This window comes from Coregonus clupeaformis, chromosome 1 (assembly GCF_020615455.1).
Source record: "Coregonus clupeaformis isolate EN_2021a chromosome 1, ASM2061545v1, whole genome shotgun sequence".
Lineage (NCBI taxonomy): Eukaryota > Metazoa > Chordata > Actinopteri > Salmoniformes > Salmonidae > Coregonus > Coregonus clupeaformis.
Window position 1 is genome coordinate 95,487,520 of NC_059192.1, and position 19,218 is coordinate 95,506,737.

Genomic DNA, 19,218 nt, shown 5'->3' on the forward strand with positions numbered 1-19,218 from the left:
GTGACTCGTTTCAGGAAACTAGGCATATGTCGTGGGTCACTACTTCACAGGAGAGCCATTTGAACGTAAACTCTTTAAAAAAAAATCAAAATGCGTTTTTTGGCAGAAATGCCTTCTGGATCATGTGAACTTTCATGTGCCTTAATAACAAACTTATATGCCATCTGTAAATACGAATACAATTGTTAAATTACGAGCCTAGTTGGTTAAGCCACAGCAAAAAGACAGCAACCTTCCCACTAGCCATGATTGGCTGAGATAATGAGTGGGCTAGACATGCTGAGAGAGTGGTTTGGATTGGTCTGCCATATAGCACGATTCTGTCTATTTGAGCTGGTCAGTATGTGTAGGTAATCCTGTCTAACGCTGCTTTTTTTTTTATGTATCGTGTAGTGGAGCTTCATAAGTGTTGCTCTCCACTTTCTGGAGGATCGAGTTTTGAAATCAGTGAATTAGAGAATGATAGCTAAAGAGATGGAGAAAACACCTGTCTCCGGATTACATCTTCAAACTAAGGGCAACCATGGCATCCGTGACAGGAAGACGCGTCTATCCATGATATATATGGGTAAGATAGTCTAGCTAGCTACAATTTTAGATATTACACGTTTCTAATTTAGACAGAAAGTGGTTTAATTTCAAGTTAAAGTGTACTGTTAGCTAGCTAGCTAACATTAGCTGGCTGGCTCGCTAGCTAACGTTACGTGTATGATCTTATTATTCATATCTCAGAGCCATTTGCTTTCTAACATTGAACCTGGTTGGTTAGCTACCTGCAGATTCATGCAGGTTAGTCAAGTCATGTGTTGGGATTATGGTTCATTGTTTAACTAGCTAGCTAACGTTAGCTGGCTGGCTCGCTAGTTAACATTACGTGTATGATCGTATTATTCGTAACTCAGAGCCATTTGCTTGGCTAGTTATAGCCTAATGTTAGCTAGCTAACATTGAACCTGGTTGGTTAGCTACCTGCAGATTCATGCAGGGTAGTAACGTCATGAGTTGGGATTATGGTTCATTGTTTACCTAGCTAGCTAGCTACATGTCTTAACAAAAGACTCCACAATGCAAGTAACCATTTTGGGTGCATTCGTAAATTCAGTCTGAGTATGCCAGAGTGCAGAATAACTGATTATTTTATGAACGCACAACACCCGCTGAATATAGCCGGTGTCAAAAAACGTTGGCAAAAAGCGTAAGTAAATTGTTGCCAGCAGCACAGTTACAGTCAGCAACGCTCTGGATAACATGAAAACAATGAGAAAACACCCCACTGACCATTTTACTCACCCTAGCAGAGCTGGTTAGGCTGTTTTCATGTTATCCAGAGGTAAACAATTAGCCATAATCCCAATTTTGTGTCTGGAAGTAGCTAGCGAGCTAGCCAATGTTAGCCAGTTAGCTTGGGTGCTTGACTGACATTGTGAGGTCAGAATGCTCGGATCAACCCTTCTCCTCGGCCAGAGCGTCCAGTGTGCGCTCTGAACGCTTCGAGAGCGAAACGAGATGGGTGGGGCTAAAGCTTAAGAGGGTGTGAACGATGCTGAATGGATGTAGATAAAGAAGAGCTCTCCAGCAGGTACCAAAACATTCAAAGGCCATTTTCTCAAAAGTGAGATTACAAGTTTATTAACATTCAAAGCAGAATTACTTTCCCATTGTTCCCTTAAATGCAGTGTATGATATACCATTTTGTAGCTCTGTGTCTCTGCTTTTATCCAATGTAAAAAACACAATTTCAAATGTTGCTACATAAGACCGAATCAAGGCGGTCGGTCACATATGTACTCTTAAGGAGCCGACCGTAGACTGGCTCTGGCAGCCAAAACAGCCAGATACTCCATTTAAATGTGAATCGATTCTCATTTGCGAAACGGTTCTAGAAACATAAAGCCCTTTACTTTCATATTACATCAAAATAATTTCACAAATGCAAAAATACACACTTACTGTACACCGTTTTAACCGGTTTTATCACAGTTTCAGCCGATAGTATTTGTCAGTGACAACTAGTTTCTGGCGGCCTTCTTCCATTACACACAAGTGTTCGGAACATGCTAGATAGATAATTAACACAGGTCGTCCCTCTGTCTTCCGTCTGTCTTCAGTAAACATGCACTGTAACATGGAGATATGGCCGTGTGGGAACACTAACACTATAAAGGTGTGTATCAATTTAACCTTTCGTTTTGTGAAAATTGTTTCTCGCTGATATGGAAGAGAAGGTCCTTTTGCTCCCAAAACAGTAACGCAAGTGTTGCATGTTAATGTTCAGACCGAGCGTCGGGGCCCTTAACAAAACTCCCCCATACAGAAAGAAGATGCCTTCGTCCAATGACTCTTATGTGTAATATAATGGAACTGAGAGTCATGATCAAGGGCTAGGGTTGCCTATGCTACGACCATGCTTGATGACACAACATCACAACCAATCATGTAAATGTCTGTAGTATATGACACATGAAAAGCGACTGATATACTGTTCTCTGATATACTTTTCTCTGATATACTGTTCTCTGATATACTGTATTCCCTAAGGAATAAACAGGGTTTTGTGTTCTGAGTCTGTGTGTGTGTTCTGAGTATGTATGCGCGTGTGTTCTGAGTGTGTGTATGTTCTGAGTGTGTATGTGTGTTCTAAGTGTGTGTGTGTGTTCTAAGTGTGTGTGTGTGTGTTTTGAGTGTGTATGCGTGTGTGCATCTCTGATGATGTACATATGTGTGTGTATATATGGTCCATCCCCCTCACCGATAATGCCGCTGTCCCGGCTCTCCAGGGTGGAGGTGGGGCTTGTGACGGACCCGTAGGCGTGGTCCTTGTTACCCTGGTTATCCCCGGGCATGGCACCATCAGCGCCGGGCGTCAGGGTGGAGCAGGGGGAGCCGGCCGGGGGGGAGGCTGTGCTGCTGGTCAGGGTGGAGCACGGACTGATCCTCTGGTTACCAGCCAGGCCCTGGAGGAGAAACACAGATTACAGTACCACCCACTCCTCAACAGATCGCAACTAGTTACAACACAGCTCAGAACACCAAGAGGATTGAGACCACATCAATAGGAGGAGGAGGAGTCTCTCTGGTAAGCACTGAGCCCAGTTGTGGAAACTGGAAACCATGCTACTGTCTTCCATAGGGTTCTGTGTAGGTTTATAATTGTCAGTACTGAAGCTTCCATTTTATATCTAACAGAAGAATGATTCCACAGCATTGCTGAGAGAGAGAGAGAGAGAGAGAGAGAGAGAGAGAGAGAGAGAGAGAGAGAGAGAGAGAGAGAGCTTTAAACACTTCCTGACCCTGCCATGCCCTGCTCCCATTGGACAGAGCCTGTCACAATGTTGCTGTGGCCCTCCTCCCATTGGATGTTACTATGACCCCCTGCCGTGCCCCTCCCTGATGTCAGCTCAGGTTAGGATGAGAGGGCACCACAGGGAGAGAAGCATTCTGGCATGGCTAATATACACGCCCACTCACACACGCAAATAATTACTGTGTTTATGGGGTAAGGTCAAAGGTAGAGGTGACTCTCAGTTCACTAAGGGGGGTATGAGGGGTTTAGAGGTAAGATCCCTTGCCGTAGTGCTTAAAAAAACAGGTTTATTGTGCAAATATCATCCTGTGTAAACATCCTACTGTAAATATTCTACTTTAAATGAGTTTGAGTGCCTTCCTTGTATTTATATTTCTGCTAAATGTACTACATTTTTATTCCAATGAGATTGCAGCATTTCATTATTATGTCACATTGTTGAGAGGTGAACCTGTAGTCAGCATTTCATTGTACTGTGTATCATGTGCATTTGACAGATAGACTTGACTCCCCCTCACACGCCCTCCCATAGCCTCAACTGTACTTCTGCTTAGCCTACTTTGTAGCCAGTCAATGTAACACTCAGACCATCCCTGGTCTTCCTGGTTAGAGCTGTAGTGATAGGACATTTACATTTACGTCATTTAGCAGACGCTCTTATCCAGAGCGACTTACAAATTGGTGCATTCACCCTATAGCCAGTGGGATAACCACTTTACCTTTTTTTTTTTTTTTTTTTTTTATTCTTCTTATTTTTTATTTTATTTTTTTTCTTTTTTTTTTTTTTTTTAGGGAGGGGGCGGGGGGTAGAAGGATTACTTTATCCTATCCCAGGTATCCCAGGACAGCAGAGAGCCAGGTCAGGTCGCATGCTGCCTGTTACGTGTTCTCTCTCGTCCCTGTCTCCTCCCCTCCCCCGAGATGGGCTGGGCCTGGGCTGGGGCCAGTACAGTCATGGAGTTGGGCAGGCTGCCCAGTGAGAGCTGACCCCTGTACTCAGCGTATGGAAGAGGCCAGTCTACGGGTGGGTCTGTGAGAGGCTAGCAGAAACCAAACACCTCTATACAGCAAGCAGCATAACCTCCATCTGCTGGGCTAGTGCACTCTGGTTGAGTCCCAAATGGCACCATATTCCCTATATAGTGCACTACTTCAAATGTAGTGCACTACATAGGGAATAGGGTGCCACATTTGGGACGCATCCTCTGTGTGTTAGTCTGACCATCTGACCTTAAAAAGCACAGTAGAATTGGATTGAACTTGGATGCTTGGATCTTTGCCTTGCTGAGGTGGAGAGTTGGAGGGGGGAGAGGTGGAGGAGTGGAGAGTTGGTGGGTTGAAGAGGTGGGGAGGTGGAGTGATGGAGGGGTGGAGAGGTGGGGAGGTGGAGTGATGGAGAGGTGGAGGGTGGAGAGGTGAAGAGGTGGGGAGGTGGAGTAATGGAGAGGTGGAGGGGTGGAGAGGTGAAGAGGTGGGGAGGTGGAGTGATGGAGAGGTGGAGGGGTGGAGAGGTGAATTGGAGGGGTGGAGAGGTGGAGGGGTGGAGAGGTGAAGAGGTGGGGAGGTGGAGTGATGGAGAGGTGGAGAGGTGGAGGGGTAGAGAGGTGAAGAGGTGGGGAGGTGGAGTGATGGAGAGGTGGAGGGGTGGAGAGGTGAAGAGGTGGGGAGGTGGAGTGATGGAGAGGTGGAGGGGTGGAGAGGTGAAGAGGTGGGGAGGTGGAGTGATGGAGAGGTGGAGGGGTGGAGAGGTGAAGAGGTGGGGAGGTGGAGTGATGGAGAGGTGGAGGGGTGGAGAGGTGAAGAGGTGGGGAGGTGGAGTGATGGAGAGGTGGAGGGTTGGAAAGGTGAAGAGGTGGGGAGGTGGAGTGATGGAGAGGTGGAGAGGTGGAGGGGTGGAGGGGTGGAGAGGTGAAGAGGTGGGGAGGTGGAGAGGTGAAGAGGTGGGGAGGTGGAGGGGTGGAGAGGTGAAGAGGTGGGGAGGTGGAGTGATGGAGAGGTGGAGAGGTGGAGGGGTGGAGAGGTGTAGGGGTGGAGAGGTGGAGAGGTGGGGAGGTGGAGTGATGGAGAGGTGGAGGGGTGGAGAGGTGAAGAGGTGGGGGAGGTGGAGGGGGTGGAGGGGTGGAGAGGTGAAGAGGTGGGGAGGTGGAGTGATGGAGAGGTGGAGGGGGTGGAGAGGTGAAGAGGTGGGGAGGTGGGAGTGATGGAGAGGTGGAGGGGTGGAGAGGTGAAGAGGTGGGGAGGTGGAGGGGTGGAGTGATGGAGGGGTGGAGAGGTGAAGAGGTGAAGAGGTGGGGAGGTGGAGGGGTGGAGAGGTGGAGAGGTGAAGAGGTGGGGAGGTGGAGGGGTGGAGAGGTGAAGAGGTGGGGAGGTGGAGTGATGGAGAGGTGGAGAGGTGGAGGGGTGGAGAGGTGTAGGGGTGGAGAGGTGAAGAGGTGGGGAGGTGGAGTGATGGAGAGGTGGAGGGGTGGAGAGGTGAAGAGGTGGGGAGGTGGAGGGGTGGAGGGGTGGAGAGGTGAAGAGGTGGGGAGGTGGAGTGATGGAGAGGTGGAGGGGTGGAGAGGTGAAGAGGTGGGGAGGTGGAGTGATGGAGAGGTGGAGGGGTGGAGAGGTGAAGAGGTGAAGAGGTGGGGAGGTGGAGGGGGTGGAGAGGTGGAGAGGTGAAGAGGTGGGGAGGTGGAGGGTGGAGAGGTGAAGAGGTGGGGAGGTGGAGGGTGGAGAGGTGGAGGGGGTGGAGAGGTGGAGGGGTGGAGAGGTGGAGGGGTGGAGAGGTGAAGAGGTGGGGAGGTGGAGAGGTGGGGAGGTGGAGGGGTGGAGAGGTGGAGAGGTGAAGAGGTGGGGAGGTGGTGGGGTGGAGAGGTGAAGAGGTGGGGAGGTGGAGGGGTGGAGAGGTGGAGGGGTGGAGAGGTGGAGGGGTGGAGAGGTGAAGAGGTGGGGAGCTGGAGAGGTGGAGGGGTGGAGAGGTGGAGGGGTGGAGAGGTGAAGAGGTGGGGAGGTAGAGGGGTGGAGATGTGGAGGGGTGGAGAGGTGAAGAAGTGGGGAGGTGGAGGGGTGGAGAGGGGAGAGGCAATAAATGGCCAGTATTCTGGAGGTTGAGAAGGTCACCCTATTCCCTCAATCAGTAGGCTTTAGCTATTCTGCAGAGATCCCAGCTACTGTAAGAATACTATCTACTGTAGCCCAACTGAAAGTTTATTGTATATTGATTTAAGGGTAAAAGGAAACGTATCCTTTCATATCCTCATATTGCCGCCCTTGAGGGGTTCAAAGTCTTTTCATGGATTAAAACAAACAACATTAGCTGTTTATATGTCAAACAAGATATTTAGGGGAGGCTATTTGGGAAGGAAATATGGGAACATGTGACTTTAGACAGGGAGCACACACAGCAGGGGTCCACGATGAGTCACAGCTTACATTCCAAATGGTACCCTATTCCATACATTCTGCACTACTTTTCACCAGAGCGAGAAGCCACTTGAATGAACCTCTTTCACATACCTCTCTATACACCCTACCACTACAGTATAACATCACTACACAATAACACCACTACACTATAACATCACTACACTATAACACCACTACACTATAACACCACTACACTATAACATCACTACACTATAACACCACTACAGTATAACATCACTACACAATAACACCACTACAGTATAACATCACTACACTATAACATCACTACACAATAACACCACTACAGTATAACATCACTACACTATAACACCACTACACTATAACACCACTACACTATAACATCACTACACTATAACACCACTACAGTATAACATCACTACACTATAACACCACTACAGTATAATACCACTACACTATAACACCACTACAGTATAATACCACTACACTATAACACCACTACAGTATAAGATCACTACACTATAACACCACTACACTATAACATCACTACACTATAACATCGCTACACTATAACACCACTACACTATAACACCACTACAGTATAATACCACTACACTATAACACCACTACAGTATAACATCACTACACTATAACACCACTACACTATAACATCACTACACTATAACATCACTACACTATAACACCACTACACTATAACACCACTACAGTATAATACCACTACACTATAACACCACTACACTATAACATCACTACACTATAACATCACTACACTATAACACCACTACAGTATAACATCACTACACAATAACACCACTACAGTATAACATCACTACACTATAACATCACTACACAATAACACCACTACAGTATAACATCACTACACTATAACACCACTACACTATAACACCACTACACTATAACATCACTACACTATAACACCACTACAGTATAACATCACTACACTATAACACCACTACAGTATAATACCACTACACTATAACACCACTACACTATAACATCACTACACTATAACATCACTACACTATAACATCACTACACTATAACACCACTCCACTATAACATCACTACACTATAACACCATTACACTATAACACCACAACACCACTCCAGTATAACACCACTCTCTCTCTCTCTCTCTCTCTCTCTCTCTCTCGCTCCCTCTTTCTCTCTCTCTCTCTGTCTCTCTCTCGCTCCCTCTTTCTCTCTCTTTCGCTCTGTCTCTGACTCTCTCTCTCTCAATATGAACAGTAAACATTACACACAAAAGTTCCAAAAGAATAAAGACATTTCAAATGTCATATTATGTCTATATAAGTGTTATAACGATGTATTAAAGTACAAAAGAGAAAATAAATAAAATATGTGTTGTATTTACAATGGTGTTTGTTCTTCACTGGTTGCCCTTTTCTTGTGTCAACATGTCACAAATCTTGCTGCTGTAATGGCACACTGTGGTATTTCACCCAGTAGATATGAGAGTTTATCAAAATTGGGTTTGTTTTCTAATTCTTTGTGGGTCTGTGGAATCTGAGGGAAATAAGTGTCTCTAATATGGTAATAAATTTGGCAGGAGGTTAGGAAGTGCAGCTCAGTTTCCATGTTATTTTGTGGGCAGTGTGCACATAGCCTGTCTTCTCTTGAGAGCCAGGTCCGCCTACGGCGGCCTTTCTCAATAGCAAGGCTATTTTCTCTCTCTCTCTCTCTCTCTCTCTCTCTCTCTCTCTCTCTCTCTCTCTCTCTCTCTCTCTCTCTCTCTCTCTCTCTCTCTCTCTCTCTCTCTCCTCTCTCTCTCTCTCTCTCTCTCTCTCTCTCTCTCTCTCTCTCTCTCTCTCTCTCTCTCTCTCTCTCTCTCTCTCTCTCTCTCTCTCTCTCTCTCTCTCTCTCTCTCTCTCTCTCTCTCTCTCTCTCTCTCTCTCTCTCTCTCTCTCTCTCTCTCTCTCTCTCTCTCTCTCTCTCTCTCTCTCTCTCTCTCTCTCTCTCTCTCTCTCTCTCTCTCTCTCTCTCTCTCTCTCTCTCTCTCCCTCTCTCCCTCTCTCTCTCTCTCTCTCTCTCTCTCTCTCTCTCTCTCTCTCTCTCTCTCTCTCTCTCTCTCTCTCTCTCTCTCTCTCTCTCTCTCTCTCTTGGAGGTACAGAAAGCAGGGCATCTGATGTACTGCTTAAAAAGCAGGCTTATTGTGCCAAGAACTGTTTGCAGCAAATTCCCAGACACAGATTATATGTTGAAGTTGGAAGTTTACATACACTTAGGTTGGAGTCATTAAAACTAGTTTTTCAACCATTCCACAAATGCATGAGACAAGTAATTTTTCCAACAATTGTTTACAGACAGATTATTTCACTTATAATTCACTGTATCACAATTCCAGTGGGTCAGAAGTTTACATACACTGCTAGCACTGTGATGCAGTGCCTTAGACCACTGCGCCACTAGGGAGACTTGCAGCCTCAACATGCAAATAAACATGTTTTCCCTGGAATCAAACAATAGAGCATTATGCTGAGAAAGAGACTGTCATCATGTTCTTGTTTAGACAAACATGGGGAGGAAGGACACTGCATAAGGTCACAGTCAAGGTTAAGCTGTAGGTCAACATCCTAGGTTAGGATATATGTGTAGGATATACAGTTGAAGTCGGATGTTCACTTAGGTTGGAGTCATTAAAACTCGTTTTTCAACCACTCCACACATTTCTTGTTAACAAACTATAGTTTTGGCAAGTCGGTTAGGACATCTACTTTGTGCATGACACAAGTAGTTTCCAAAAATTGTTTACAGACAGATTATTTCACAAATAATTCACTGTATCACAATTCCAGTGGGTCAGAAGTTTACATACACTAAGTTGACTGTGCCATTAAACAGCTTGGAAAATTCCAGAAAATGATGTCATGGCTTTAGAAGCTTCTGATAGGCTAATTGACATCATTTGAGTCAATTGGAGGTGTACCTGTGGATGTATTTCAAGGCCTACCTTCAAACTCAGTGTCTCTTTGCTTGACATCATGGGAAAATCAAAAGAAATCAGCCAAGACCTCAGAAAGAAATTGTAGACCTCTAGGCCCCGTGTAGCTCAGTTGGTAGAGCATGGCGCTTGCAACGCCAGCGTTATGGGTTCGATTCCCACGGGGGGCCAGTATGAAAAAAATGTATGCACTCACTAACTGTAAGTCGCTCTGGATAAGAGCGTCTGCTAAATGACGTAAAATGTAAATGTAAAAAGTATGGTTCATCCTTGGGAGCAATTTCCAAACGCCTGAAGGTACCGCGTTCATCTGTACAAACAATAGTACGCAAGTATAAACACCATGGGACCACGCAGCCTTCATACCACTCAGGAAGGAGACGCGTTCTGTCTCCTAGAGATGAACGTACTTTGGTGCAAAAAGTGCAAATCAATCCCAGAACAACAGCAAAGGACCTTGTGAAGATGCTGGAGGAAACAGGTACAAAAGTATCTATATCCACAGTAAAAAGAGTCCTATATCGACATAACCTGAAAGGCCGCTCAGCAAGAAGAAGCCACTGCTCCAAAACCGCCATAAAAAAGCCAGACTACGGTTTGCAACTGCACATGGGGACAAAGATCGTACTTTTTGGAGAAATGTCCTCTGGTCTGATGAAACAAAAATAGAACTGTTTGGCCATAATGACCATCACTATGTTTGGAGGAAAAAGGGGGTTACTTGCAATCCGAAGAACACCATCCCAACCGTGAAGCACGGGGGTGGCAGCATCATGCTGTGGGGGTGCTTTGCTGCAGGAGGGACTGGTGCACTTCACAAAATAGATGGCATCATGAGGAAGGAAAATTATGTGGATATACAGTGGGGAGAACAAGTATTTGATACACTGCCGATTTTGCAGGTTTTCCTACTTACAAAGCATGTAGAGGTCTGTAATTTTTATCATAGGTACACTTCAATTTTGAGAGACTGAATCTAAAACAAAAATCTAGAAAATCACATTGTATGATTTTTAAGTAATTGATTTGCATTTTATTGCATGACATAAGTATTTGATCACCTACCAACCAGTAAGAATTCCGTCTCTCACAGACCTGTTAGTTTTTCTTTAAGAAGCCCTCCTGTTCTCCACTCATTACCTGTATTAACTGCACCTGTTTGAACTCGTTACCAGTATAAAAGACACCTGTCCACACACTCAATCAAACAGACTCCAACCTCTCCACAATGGCCAAGACCAGAGAGCTGTGTAAGGACATCAGGGATTAAATTGTAGACCTGCACAAGGCTGGGATGGGCTACAGGACAATAGGCAAGCAGCTTGGTGAGAAGGCAACAACTGTTGGCGCAATTATTAGAAAATGGAAGAAGTTCAAGATGACGGTCAATCATCCTCGGTCTGGGGCTCCATGCAAGATCTCACCTTGTGGGGCATCAATGATCATAAGGAAGGTAGGGGATCAGCCCAGAACTACACGGCAGGACCTGGTCAATGACCTGAAGAGAGCTGGGACCACAGTCTCAAAGAAAACCATTAGTAACACACTACGCCGTCACGGATTAAAATCCTGCAGCGCACGCAAGGTCCCCCTGCTCAAGCCAGCGCATGTCCAGGCCTGTCTGAAGTTTGCCAATGACCATCTGGATGATCCAGAGGAGGAATGGGAGAAGGTCATGTGGTCTGATGAGACAAAAATAGAGCTTTTTGGTCTAAACTCCACTCGCCGTGTTTGGAGGAAGAAGAAGGATGAGTACAACCCCAAGAACACCATCCCAACCGTGAAGCATGGAGGTGGAAACATCATTCTTTGGGGATGGTTTTCTACAAAGGGGACAGGACGACTGCACCGTATTGAGGGGAGGATGGATGGGGCCTTGTATCGTGAGATCTTGGCCAACAACCTCCTTCCCTCAGTAAGAGCATTGAAGATGGGTCGTGGCTGGGTCTTCCAGCATGACAATGACCCGAAACACACAGCCAGGGCAATTAAGGAGTGGCTCCGTAAGAAGCATCTCAAGGTCCTGGAGTGGCCTAGCCAGTCTCCAGACCTGAACCCAATAGAAAATCTTTGGAGGGAGTGTCACACCCTGGCTCTGGGACTCATTATGTTGAGCCAGGGTGTGTTCATTTCTATGTGTGTATTTCTGTGTTGGTGTTCATTCTAGTTTGTTGTATTCTATGTTTGCCTGAGTGACTCCCAATCAGAGGCAACGAGTGTCAGCTGTTGGCTGGTTGTCTCTGATTGGGAGCCATATTTAACTGTATGTTTTCCCTTTGTGGTTGTGGGTTTTTGTTCCGTGTTCGGTCATTGATACCGTGGACGTCACGAGTCGTGTTTTGTTTTGTATTTTGACGCTTTAACTAATTAAAGTCATGTTTGTTCATCACGCTGCGCCTTGGTCTACTCCTTACCTCGACCTTGACAGAAAAACCCACCATGCAACGACCAAGCAGCGTGTCCAGGGGCAGCCCTTGGGGTGGACATGGGAGGAAGCGCCGGGAAAGGCCCTGGCGAAAGAGGAGCAGCGTGTCCAGGAGCAGGCAGCCTGGACATGGGAGGAGATATTGGACGGTAAAGGGTCCTGGACTTGGGGGGAAATCCTGGCCGGGATGGATCGCCCGGCCATGGAGTGAGACGGTGGAGAGGCGACGGAGAGAGGAGCAACGGCGTGATCAGGGTGCGTCGTCGGACGGTCGTGAGGCAACCCCAGAAAATTTTTAGGGGGGCACACGGCATGGACGACGGGGCTGACGGAGGAGAAAAAGGGGGCGGATCCAGAAGGCCACCAGGCCAGGGGTTCACCGCCCTGTACGTCCTGTGCGGATGCCTCACACAGAGTGTGTGAGGGTAGGCATTCAGCCAGGACGGGTGGTGGCCGCTCTTCACTCCAGGCCTCCTATCCGTCTCCACAGCCCGGTTCGGCCTGTCCCTGCTCCACGCACCAAGCCTACGGTGTGCGTCGACAGCCCAGCCCGGCCTGTCCCTGCTCCACGCACCAAGCCTACGGTGTGCGTCGACAGCCCAGCCCGGCCTGTCCCTGCTCCACGCACCAAGCCTACGGTGTGCGTCGACAGCCCAGCCCGGCCTATCCCTGCTCCACGCACTAAACCTACGGTGCGCGTCGCCAGCCCAGCCCGGCCTGTCCCTGCTCCACGCACCAAGCCTACGGTGTGCGTCGACAGCCCAGCCCGGCCTGTCCCTGCTCCACGCACCAAGCCTACGGTGTGCGTCGACAGCCCAGCCCGGCCTGTCCCTGCTCCACGCACTAAACCTACGGTGCGCGTCGCCAGCCCGGTCCGGCCTGTTCCTGCCACCCGCACCAAGTCTACGGTGCGCGTCGCCAGCCCGACCCGGCCTGTTCCTGCCACTCGCACCAAACCTACGGTGCGCGTCGCCAGCCTGGTCCGGCCTGTTCCTGCCACCCGCACCAAGTCTACGGTGCGCGTCGCCAGCCCGACCCGGCCTGTTCCTGCCACTCGCACCAAACCTACGGTGCGCGTCGCCAGCCCGGTCCGGCCTGTTCCTGCCACCCGCACCAAGTCTACGGTGCGCGTCGCCAGCCCGACCCGGCCTGTTCCTGCCGCTCGCACTAAGCCAGGGGTGCGAGAAGTCAGCCTGGTAAGGCCCGTCCCTCTTCCACGCACCAAGCCAGGGGTGCGAGTCGTCAGCCTGGTAAGGCCCGTTCCTCCTCCACGCACAAAGCCAGGGGTGCGCATCGTCAGCCTGGTAAGGCCCGTCCCTCCTCCACGCACCAAGCCAGGGGTGCGAGTCGTCAGCCTGGTAAGGCCCGTTCCTCCTCCACGCACCAAGCCAGGGGTGCGAGTCGACAGCCTGGTAAGGATCGCTCCTGTTAAGTCAGTCCTGCTCCAGCCGGCGGGGCCAGACTGGACCAGGGGCACTATGGGGGGGTGTATTGGAGGGTGGTGGTCAAGGCCGGAGCCAGAACCGCCGCCGAGGAGGTATGCCCGCCCAGCCCTCCCCTGGTTTGTTTAGTTGAGGCGCGGTCGCAGTCCGCGCCTTTAGGGGTACTGTCACACCCTGGCTCTGGGACTCATTATGTTGAGCCAGGGTGTGTTCATTTCTATGTGTGTATTTCTGTGTTGGTGTTCATTCTAGTTTGTTGTATTCTATGTTTGCCTGGGTGACTCCCAATCAGAGGCAACGAGTGTCAGCTGTTGGCTGGTTGTCTCTGATTGGGAGCCATATTTAACTGTATGTTTTCCCTTTGTGGTTGTGGGTTTTTGTTCCGTGTTCGGTCATTGATACCGTGGACGTCACGAGTCGTGTTTTGTTTTGTATTTTGACGCTTTAACTAATTAAAGTCATGTTTGTTCATCACGCTGCGCCTTGGTCTACTCCTTACCTCGACCTTGACAGGGAGCTGAAAGCCGTATTGCACAGCGACAGCCCCGAAACCTGAAGGATCTGGAGAAGGTCTGTATGGAGGAGTGGGCCAAAATCCCTGCTGCAGTGTGTACAAACCTGGTCAAGACCTACAGGAAATGTATGATCTCTGTAATTGCAAACAAAGGTTTCTGTACCAAATATTAAGTTCTGCTTTTCTGATGTATCAAATACTTATGTCATGCAATAAAATGCAAATTAATTACTTAAAAATCATACAATGTGATTTTCTGGATTTTTGTTTTAGATTCTGTCTCTCACAGTTGAAGTGTAGCTATGATAAAAATTACAGACGTCTACATGCTTTGTAAGTAGGAAAACCTGCAAAATCGGCAGTGTATCAAATACTTGTTCTCCCCACTGTATTGAAGCAACATCTCAAGACATCAGTCAGGAAGTTAAAGCTTGGCCGCAAATGGGTCTTCCAAATGGACAATGACCCCAAGCATACTTCCAAAGTTGTGGCAAAATGGCTTAAGGACAACAAAGTCAAGGTATTGGAGTGGCCATCACAAAGCCCTGACCTCAATTCTATAGAAAATGTGTGGGCATAACTGAAAAAACGTGTGCGAGCAAGGAGGCCTACAAACCTGACTCAGTTACACCAGCTTTGTCAGAAGGAATGGGCCAAAATTCACCCAACTTATTGTGGGAAGCTTGTGGAAGGCTACCCGAAATGTTTGACCCAAGTTAAAGAATTTAAAGGCAATGCTACCAAATACTAATTGAGTGCATGTAAACTTCTGACCCACTGGGAATGTGATGAAAGAAATACAAGCTGAAATAAATCATTCTCTCTACTATTATTCTGACATTTCACATTCTTAAAATAAAGTGGTGATCCTAACTGACCTAAAACAGGGAATTTTTACTAGGATTAAATGTCTGGAATTGTGAAAAACTGAGTTTAAATGTATTTGGCTAAGGTGTATGTAAACTTCTGACTTCAACTGTATAATACAGTGCCTTCAGAAAGTATTCACACCCCTTGACTTTTTCCACATTTTGTTTTATTACAGCCTGAATTTAAAATTGATTAAATTGAGAGTTTTGGTTACTGGCCTACACAGAATACCCCATAATGTCAAAGTGGAATTATGTTTTTCAATATTTTAACAAATTAATAGAAATTGAAAAGCTAAAATGGCTTGAGTCAAAAAAGTATTCAACCCCTTTGTTATGGCAAGCCTAAATAAGTTCAGGAGTAAAAATGTGCTTAACAAGTCACATAATAAGTTGCATGGACTTACTCTGTGTCCAATAATAGTGTTTAACATGATTTCTGAATGACTACCTCATCTTTGTACCCCACACACAAAATTATCTGTAAGGTCCCTCAGTCGAGCTGTGAATTTCAAACACAGATTCAACCACAAAGGCCAGGGAGGTTGTCCAATGCCTCACAAAGAAGGGCACCTATTCATAAATACACCATGTCAATACAATGATACAGGCATCCTTCCTAACTCAGTTGCTGGAGAGGAAGGAAACCTCTCAGGGATTTCACTATGAGGCCAATGGTGACTTTACAACAGTTACAGAGCTTAATGGCTGTGATAGGAGAAAACTGAGGATGGATCAACAACATTGTAGTTACTCCACAATACTAACCTTATTGACAGAGTTAAAAGAAGGAAGCCTGTACAGAATAATAAAATATTCCAAAAGATGCATCCTTTTTGCAACAAGGCACTAAAGTAAAACAGCAAAAAATGTAGCAAAGAAATTAACTTGGGACAAATCCAACACAACACATCACTGAGTACCACTCTTCATATTTTCAAGCATGGTGGTGGCTGCATCATATTATGGGTATGCTTGTCATCGGCAAGGAGTAGGGAGTTTTTTATGATAAAAAGAAACGGAATAGAGCTAAGCACAGGCAAAATCCTAGAGGAAAACCTGGTTCAGTGTGCTTTCCAACAGACACTGGGAGACAAATTTACCTTTCAGCAGGCTATAATCTAAAGCACAAGGCCTAATCTACACTTGAGTTGCTTACCAAGACGACATTGCATGTTCCTGAGTGGCCTAGTTACAGTTTGGACTTAAATCAGCTTGAAAATCTATGGTAAGACTTGAAAATGGCTGTCTAGCAATGTTCAACAACCAACTTGACAGAGACTGAATAATTTTTTTAAGAATAATGTGCAAATATTGTACAATCCAGGTTTGCAAAGCTCTTAGAGACTTTCCCAGAAAGACTCACAGCTGTAATTGCTGCCAAAGGTCTACTCAGAGGGTTGAATACTTATCTAATGAAGATATATTAGCGTTTTATTTTTCATAAATGTTTTGCAAATGTTCAAATTATTCTGTGTAGATCAATGACAAAGAATTACAATAAAATCCATTTTAATCGCACCTTAATCCCAAAACAAAATGTGGAAAAAGTAAAGGGGTGTGAATACTTTCTGAAGGCACTATACATGTATATTTATACATCTAAATGCCATTTAGCAGCCTAGGTTCAGTCAGTGGTGAGAGAAACATGAGGCTTAGTCAACCTGCTGGTTATCAGCACACTAAAGTATCAGAATATATTAACGAACGACGACTGTTTTGAAGTTTTGATGCGTCGAGTGGAATAAATAATTTTGGAACTTTGTTATATAATGGCCTAATTAGGGCGGAAGAGTTTATGCTCGGTGGAGAAACCGACAAATTGGGAATGTAAAGTGCAATTTAGTGAGTTTCCTTTGATCTGTGGACCTGGCTTCCAGAGATATGTAGCAACAGGCTGTAAACAAGGAGCTCATCAAACTGCCAGTTAAAGGGAAGTCATCACATCCCAGGTATGTGTGTTTCCCAAATGAAATCGGAAATAGAGAATCACTGAATGGAATCTCAAGATATCACGAATACGGAGAGAGGTATTTCCTCAGTGATAGCAGTAGTAGAGAGAGGAGGGGTTAGCATTGTGGGATGGCAAAACACACACACACCCACCTGTCTATTGTCTGGTTCATCCATGTTGTAATGTTCTCCGTCTGGCCCCTCACTAGCTTTGTCTCCCAACAGGATGTCCAGGCGCGTCATCAATGTGTTGGCTGCCTCATCCACCGACGGAGGGGGGCCCAGCTCCCCGCTTGACTCCCCTACAGAGAGAGAGAAGGAGAGAAGGAGAGAGGGATAGAGGGAGAGAGGGAGAGAGAGAGGGGGGAGAAAGGGAGAAAGTGGAAGAGAGAGAGAGGGGGAGAGAAAGGGAGAAAGAGGAAGAGAGAGAGGGGGGAGAGAAAGTGAGAAAGAGGAAGAGAGAGAGAGGGGGAGAGAAAGGGAGAAAGAGGAAGAGAGAGAGAGGGGGGAGAGAAAGGGAGAAAGAGGAAGAGAGAGAGACATAAAGAGAGAGAAGGAGTGGAGGAAGAGAGAGGGAAGGAGTATGTTTATGAGTGAGTGTAAAACAGAGTAAACCAACTGGCTTTACCTGGAAGGCAACCACACCTCGGATAGGAACTAGACTCTAGATTCACAAACTGATGGATAACTGTCCCAACCCTGAAAATCAATACCAAATCAATAAAAATCACAAAATCAAAAAGAGAACACAAATGGGAGTAGGCATAGAGTAGAGTAGGGTACAAACCCAGTAAAGTATGGTAGAGTAGAGTAGGGTAGAGTATGATAGGGTAGAAACCGAGTAGAGTAGAGTAGGGTAGGCTAGAGTAGGGTAGGGTAGAGTAGAGTAGGGTAGAAACCGAGTAGAGTAGGGTAGAGTAGGGAAGAGTAGAAACCGAGCAGAGTAGGGTAGAAACTGAGTAGAGGTGAGTAGGGTAGAGTAGAGTAGTGTAGAGTAGGGTACAGTAGGGTAGAAACCGAATAGAGTAGGGTAGAGTAGAGTAGGGTAGGATAGAGTAGAGTACAGTAGAGTAGGGTAGGTTATAGTAGATTGCAATAGAGTAGAGTAGGGTTGAGTAGGGTAGAGTAGAGCACAGTAGAGTAAGGTTGAGTAGGGTATAGCAGGGTAGGGTAGAGTACAGTAAAGTAGGGTATAGTAGAGTAGGGTAGAAACTGAGTAGAGTAGGGTAGAAATCGAATAGGGTAGTGTAGAGTACAGTAGAGTAGAGTAGGGTACAGTAAAGTAGGGTAGAAACCGAGTAGAGTAGGGTAGAGTAGGGTAGGGTAGAGTAGGGTAGAGAAGGGTAGGATATGGTACAGTAGAGTAGAGTACAGTAGAGTAGGATAGAGTACAGTTGGGTAGAGTAGGGTAGAGTACACTAGAGTAGAGTAGGGTTGAGTAAAATAGAGTAGGGTAGGGTAGAGTAAAGTAGGGTGGAGTAGAGTAGGGTAGAATAGAGTAGGGTAGGGTAGAGTAGGGTACAGTAGAGTAGGGTAGAGTAGAGTACATTAGAGTACAGTAGAGTAGAATAGAGTAGAGTAGGGTAGAGTACAGTAGAGTATGGTAGAGTAGAGTAGGGTAGAGTACAGTAGGGTAGGGTAGGGTACAGTAGAGTAGGGTATAGTAGAGTATGGTAGAGTACAGTAGAGTAGGGTGGAGTAGCGTAAGGTAGAGTACAGTAGAGTAGAGTACAGTAGAGTAGGGTAGAGTAGAGTAGGGTAAGGTAGGGTAGAATATGGTAGAGTACACTAGAGTAGAGTAGAGTAGAGTACGGTAGAGTACAGTAGAGTGCAGTAGAGTAGATTAGCGTAGGGTTGAGTAGATTAGAGTAGAGTACGGTAAAGTAGAATAGAGCGGAGCAGAGTACAGTACAGTACAGTACGTAGAGTAGGGTAGGGTACAGTAGAGTAGGGTAGAAACCTAGTAGAGTAGGGTAGAGTAGGGTACAGTAGAGTAGGGTAGGGTAGGATAGATTACAGTAGAGTAGAGTACAGTAGAATAGAGTAGCGTAGAGTAGGGTAGTGTAGGGTAGAGTACAGTAGAGATTGGTAGAGTATAGTAGGGTAGAGTAGAGTAGAGTAGAGTAGAGTAGAGTACAGTAGAGTAAAGTACAGTATGGTAGAGTAGAGTACAGTAGAGTAGGGTAGAGTAGAGTAGGGTAAGGTAGGGTAGAATACGGTAGAGTACACTACAGTAGAGTAGAGTAGCTTAGAGTAGAGTAGAGTACAGTAGAGTAGATTAGCGTAAGGTTGAGTAGATTAGAGTAGAGTACAGTACAG

The 19,218-nt window shown here is 46.4% G+C and overlaps 1 protein-coding gene across 4 annotated transcripts in view; it reads right to left on the reverse strand.

The window, feature by feature from the left end:
• LOC121577848 (protein TANC2) overlaps positions 1–19,218 on the reverse strand; it is a 151,487-nt gene that overhangs the window by 76,645 nt on the left and 55,624 nt on the right. For all 4 annotated transcript variants that reach the window (XR_006002689.2, XR_006002686.2, XM_041891806.2 and 1 more), the window contains exons 3-4: positions 17,053–17,201; positions 2,750–2,954 (exon numbers count right to left, since the gene is read on the reverse strand). Coding sequence is in view for 2 of the 4 variants with exons in the window: in XM_041891806.2 (XP_041747740.1) it covers positions 2,750–2,954; positions 17,053–17,201 (354 nt within the window). In the remaining 2 variants the exon portion in view is untranslated. The remainder of the gene's footprint in view (positions 1–2,749; positions 2,955–17,052; positions 17,202–19,218) is intronic.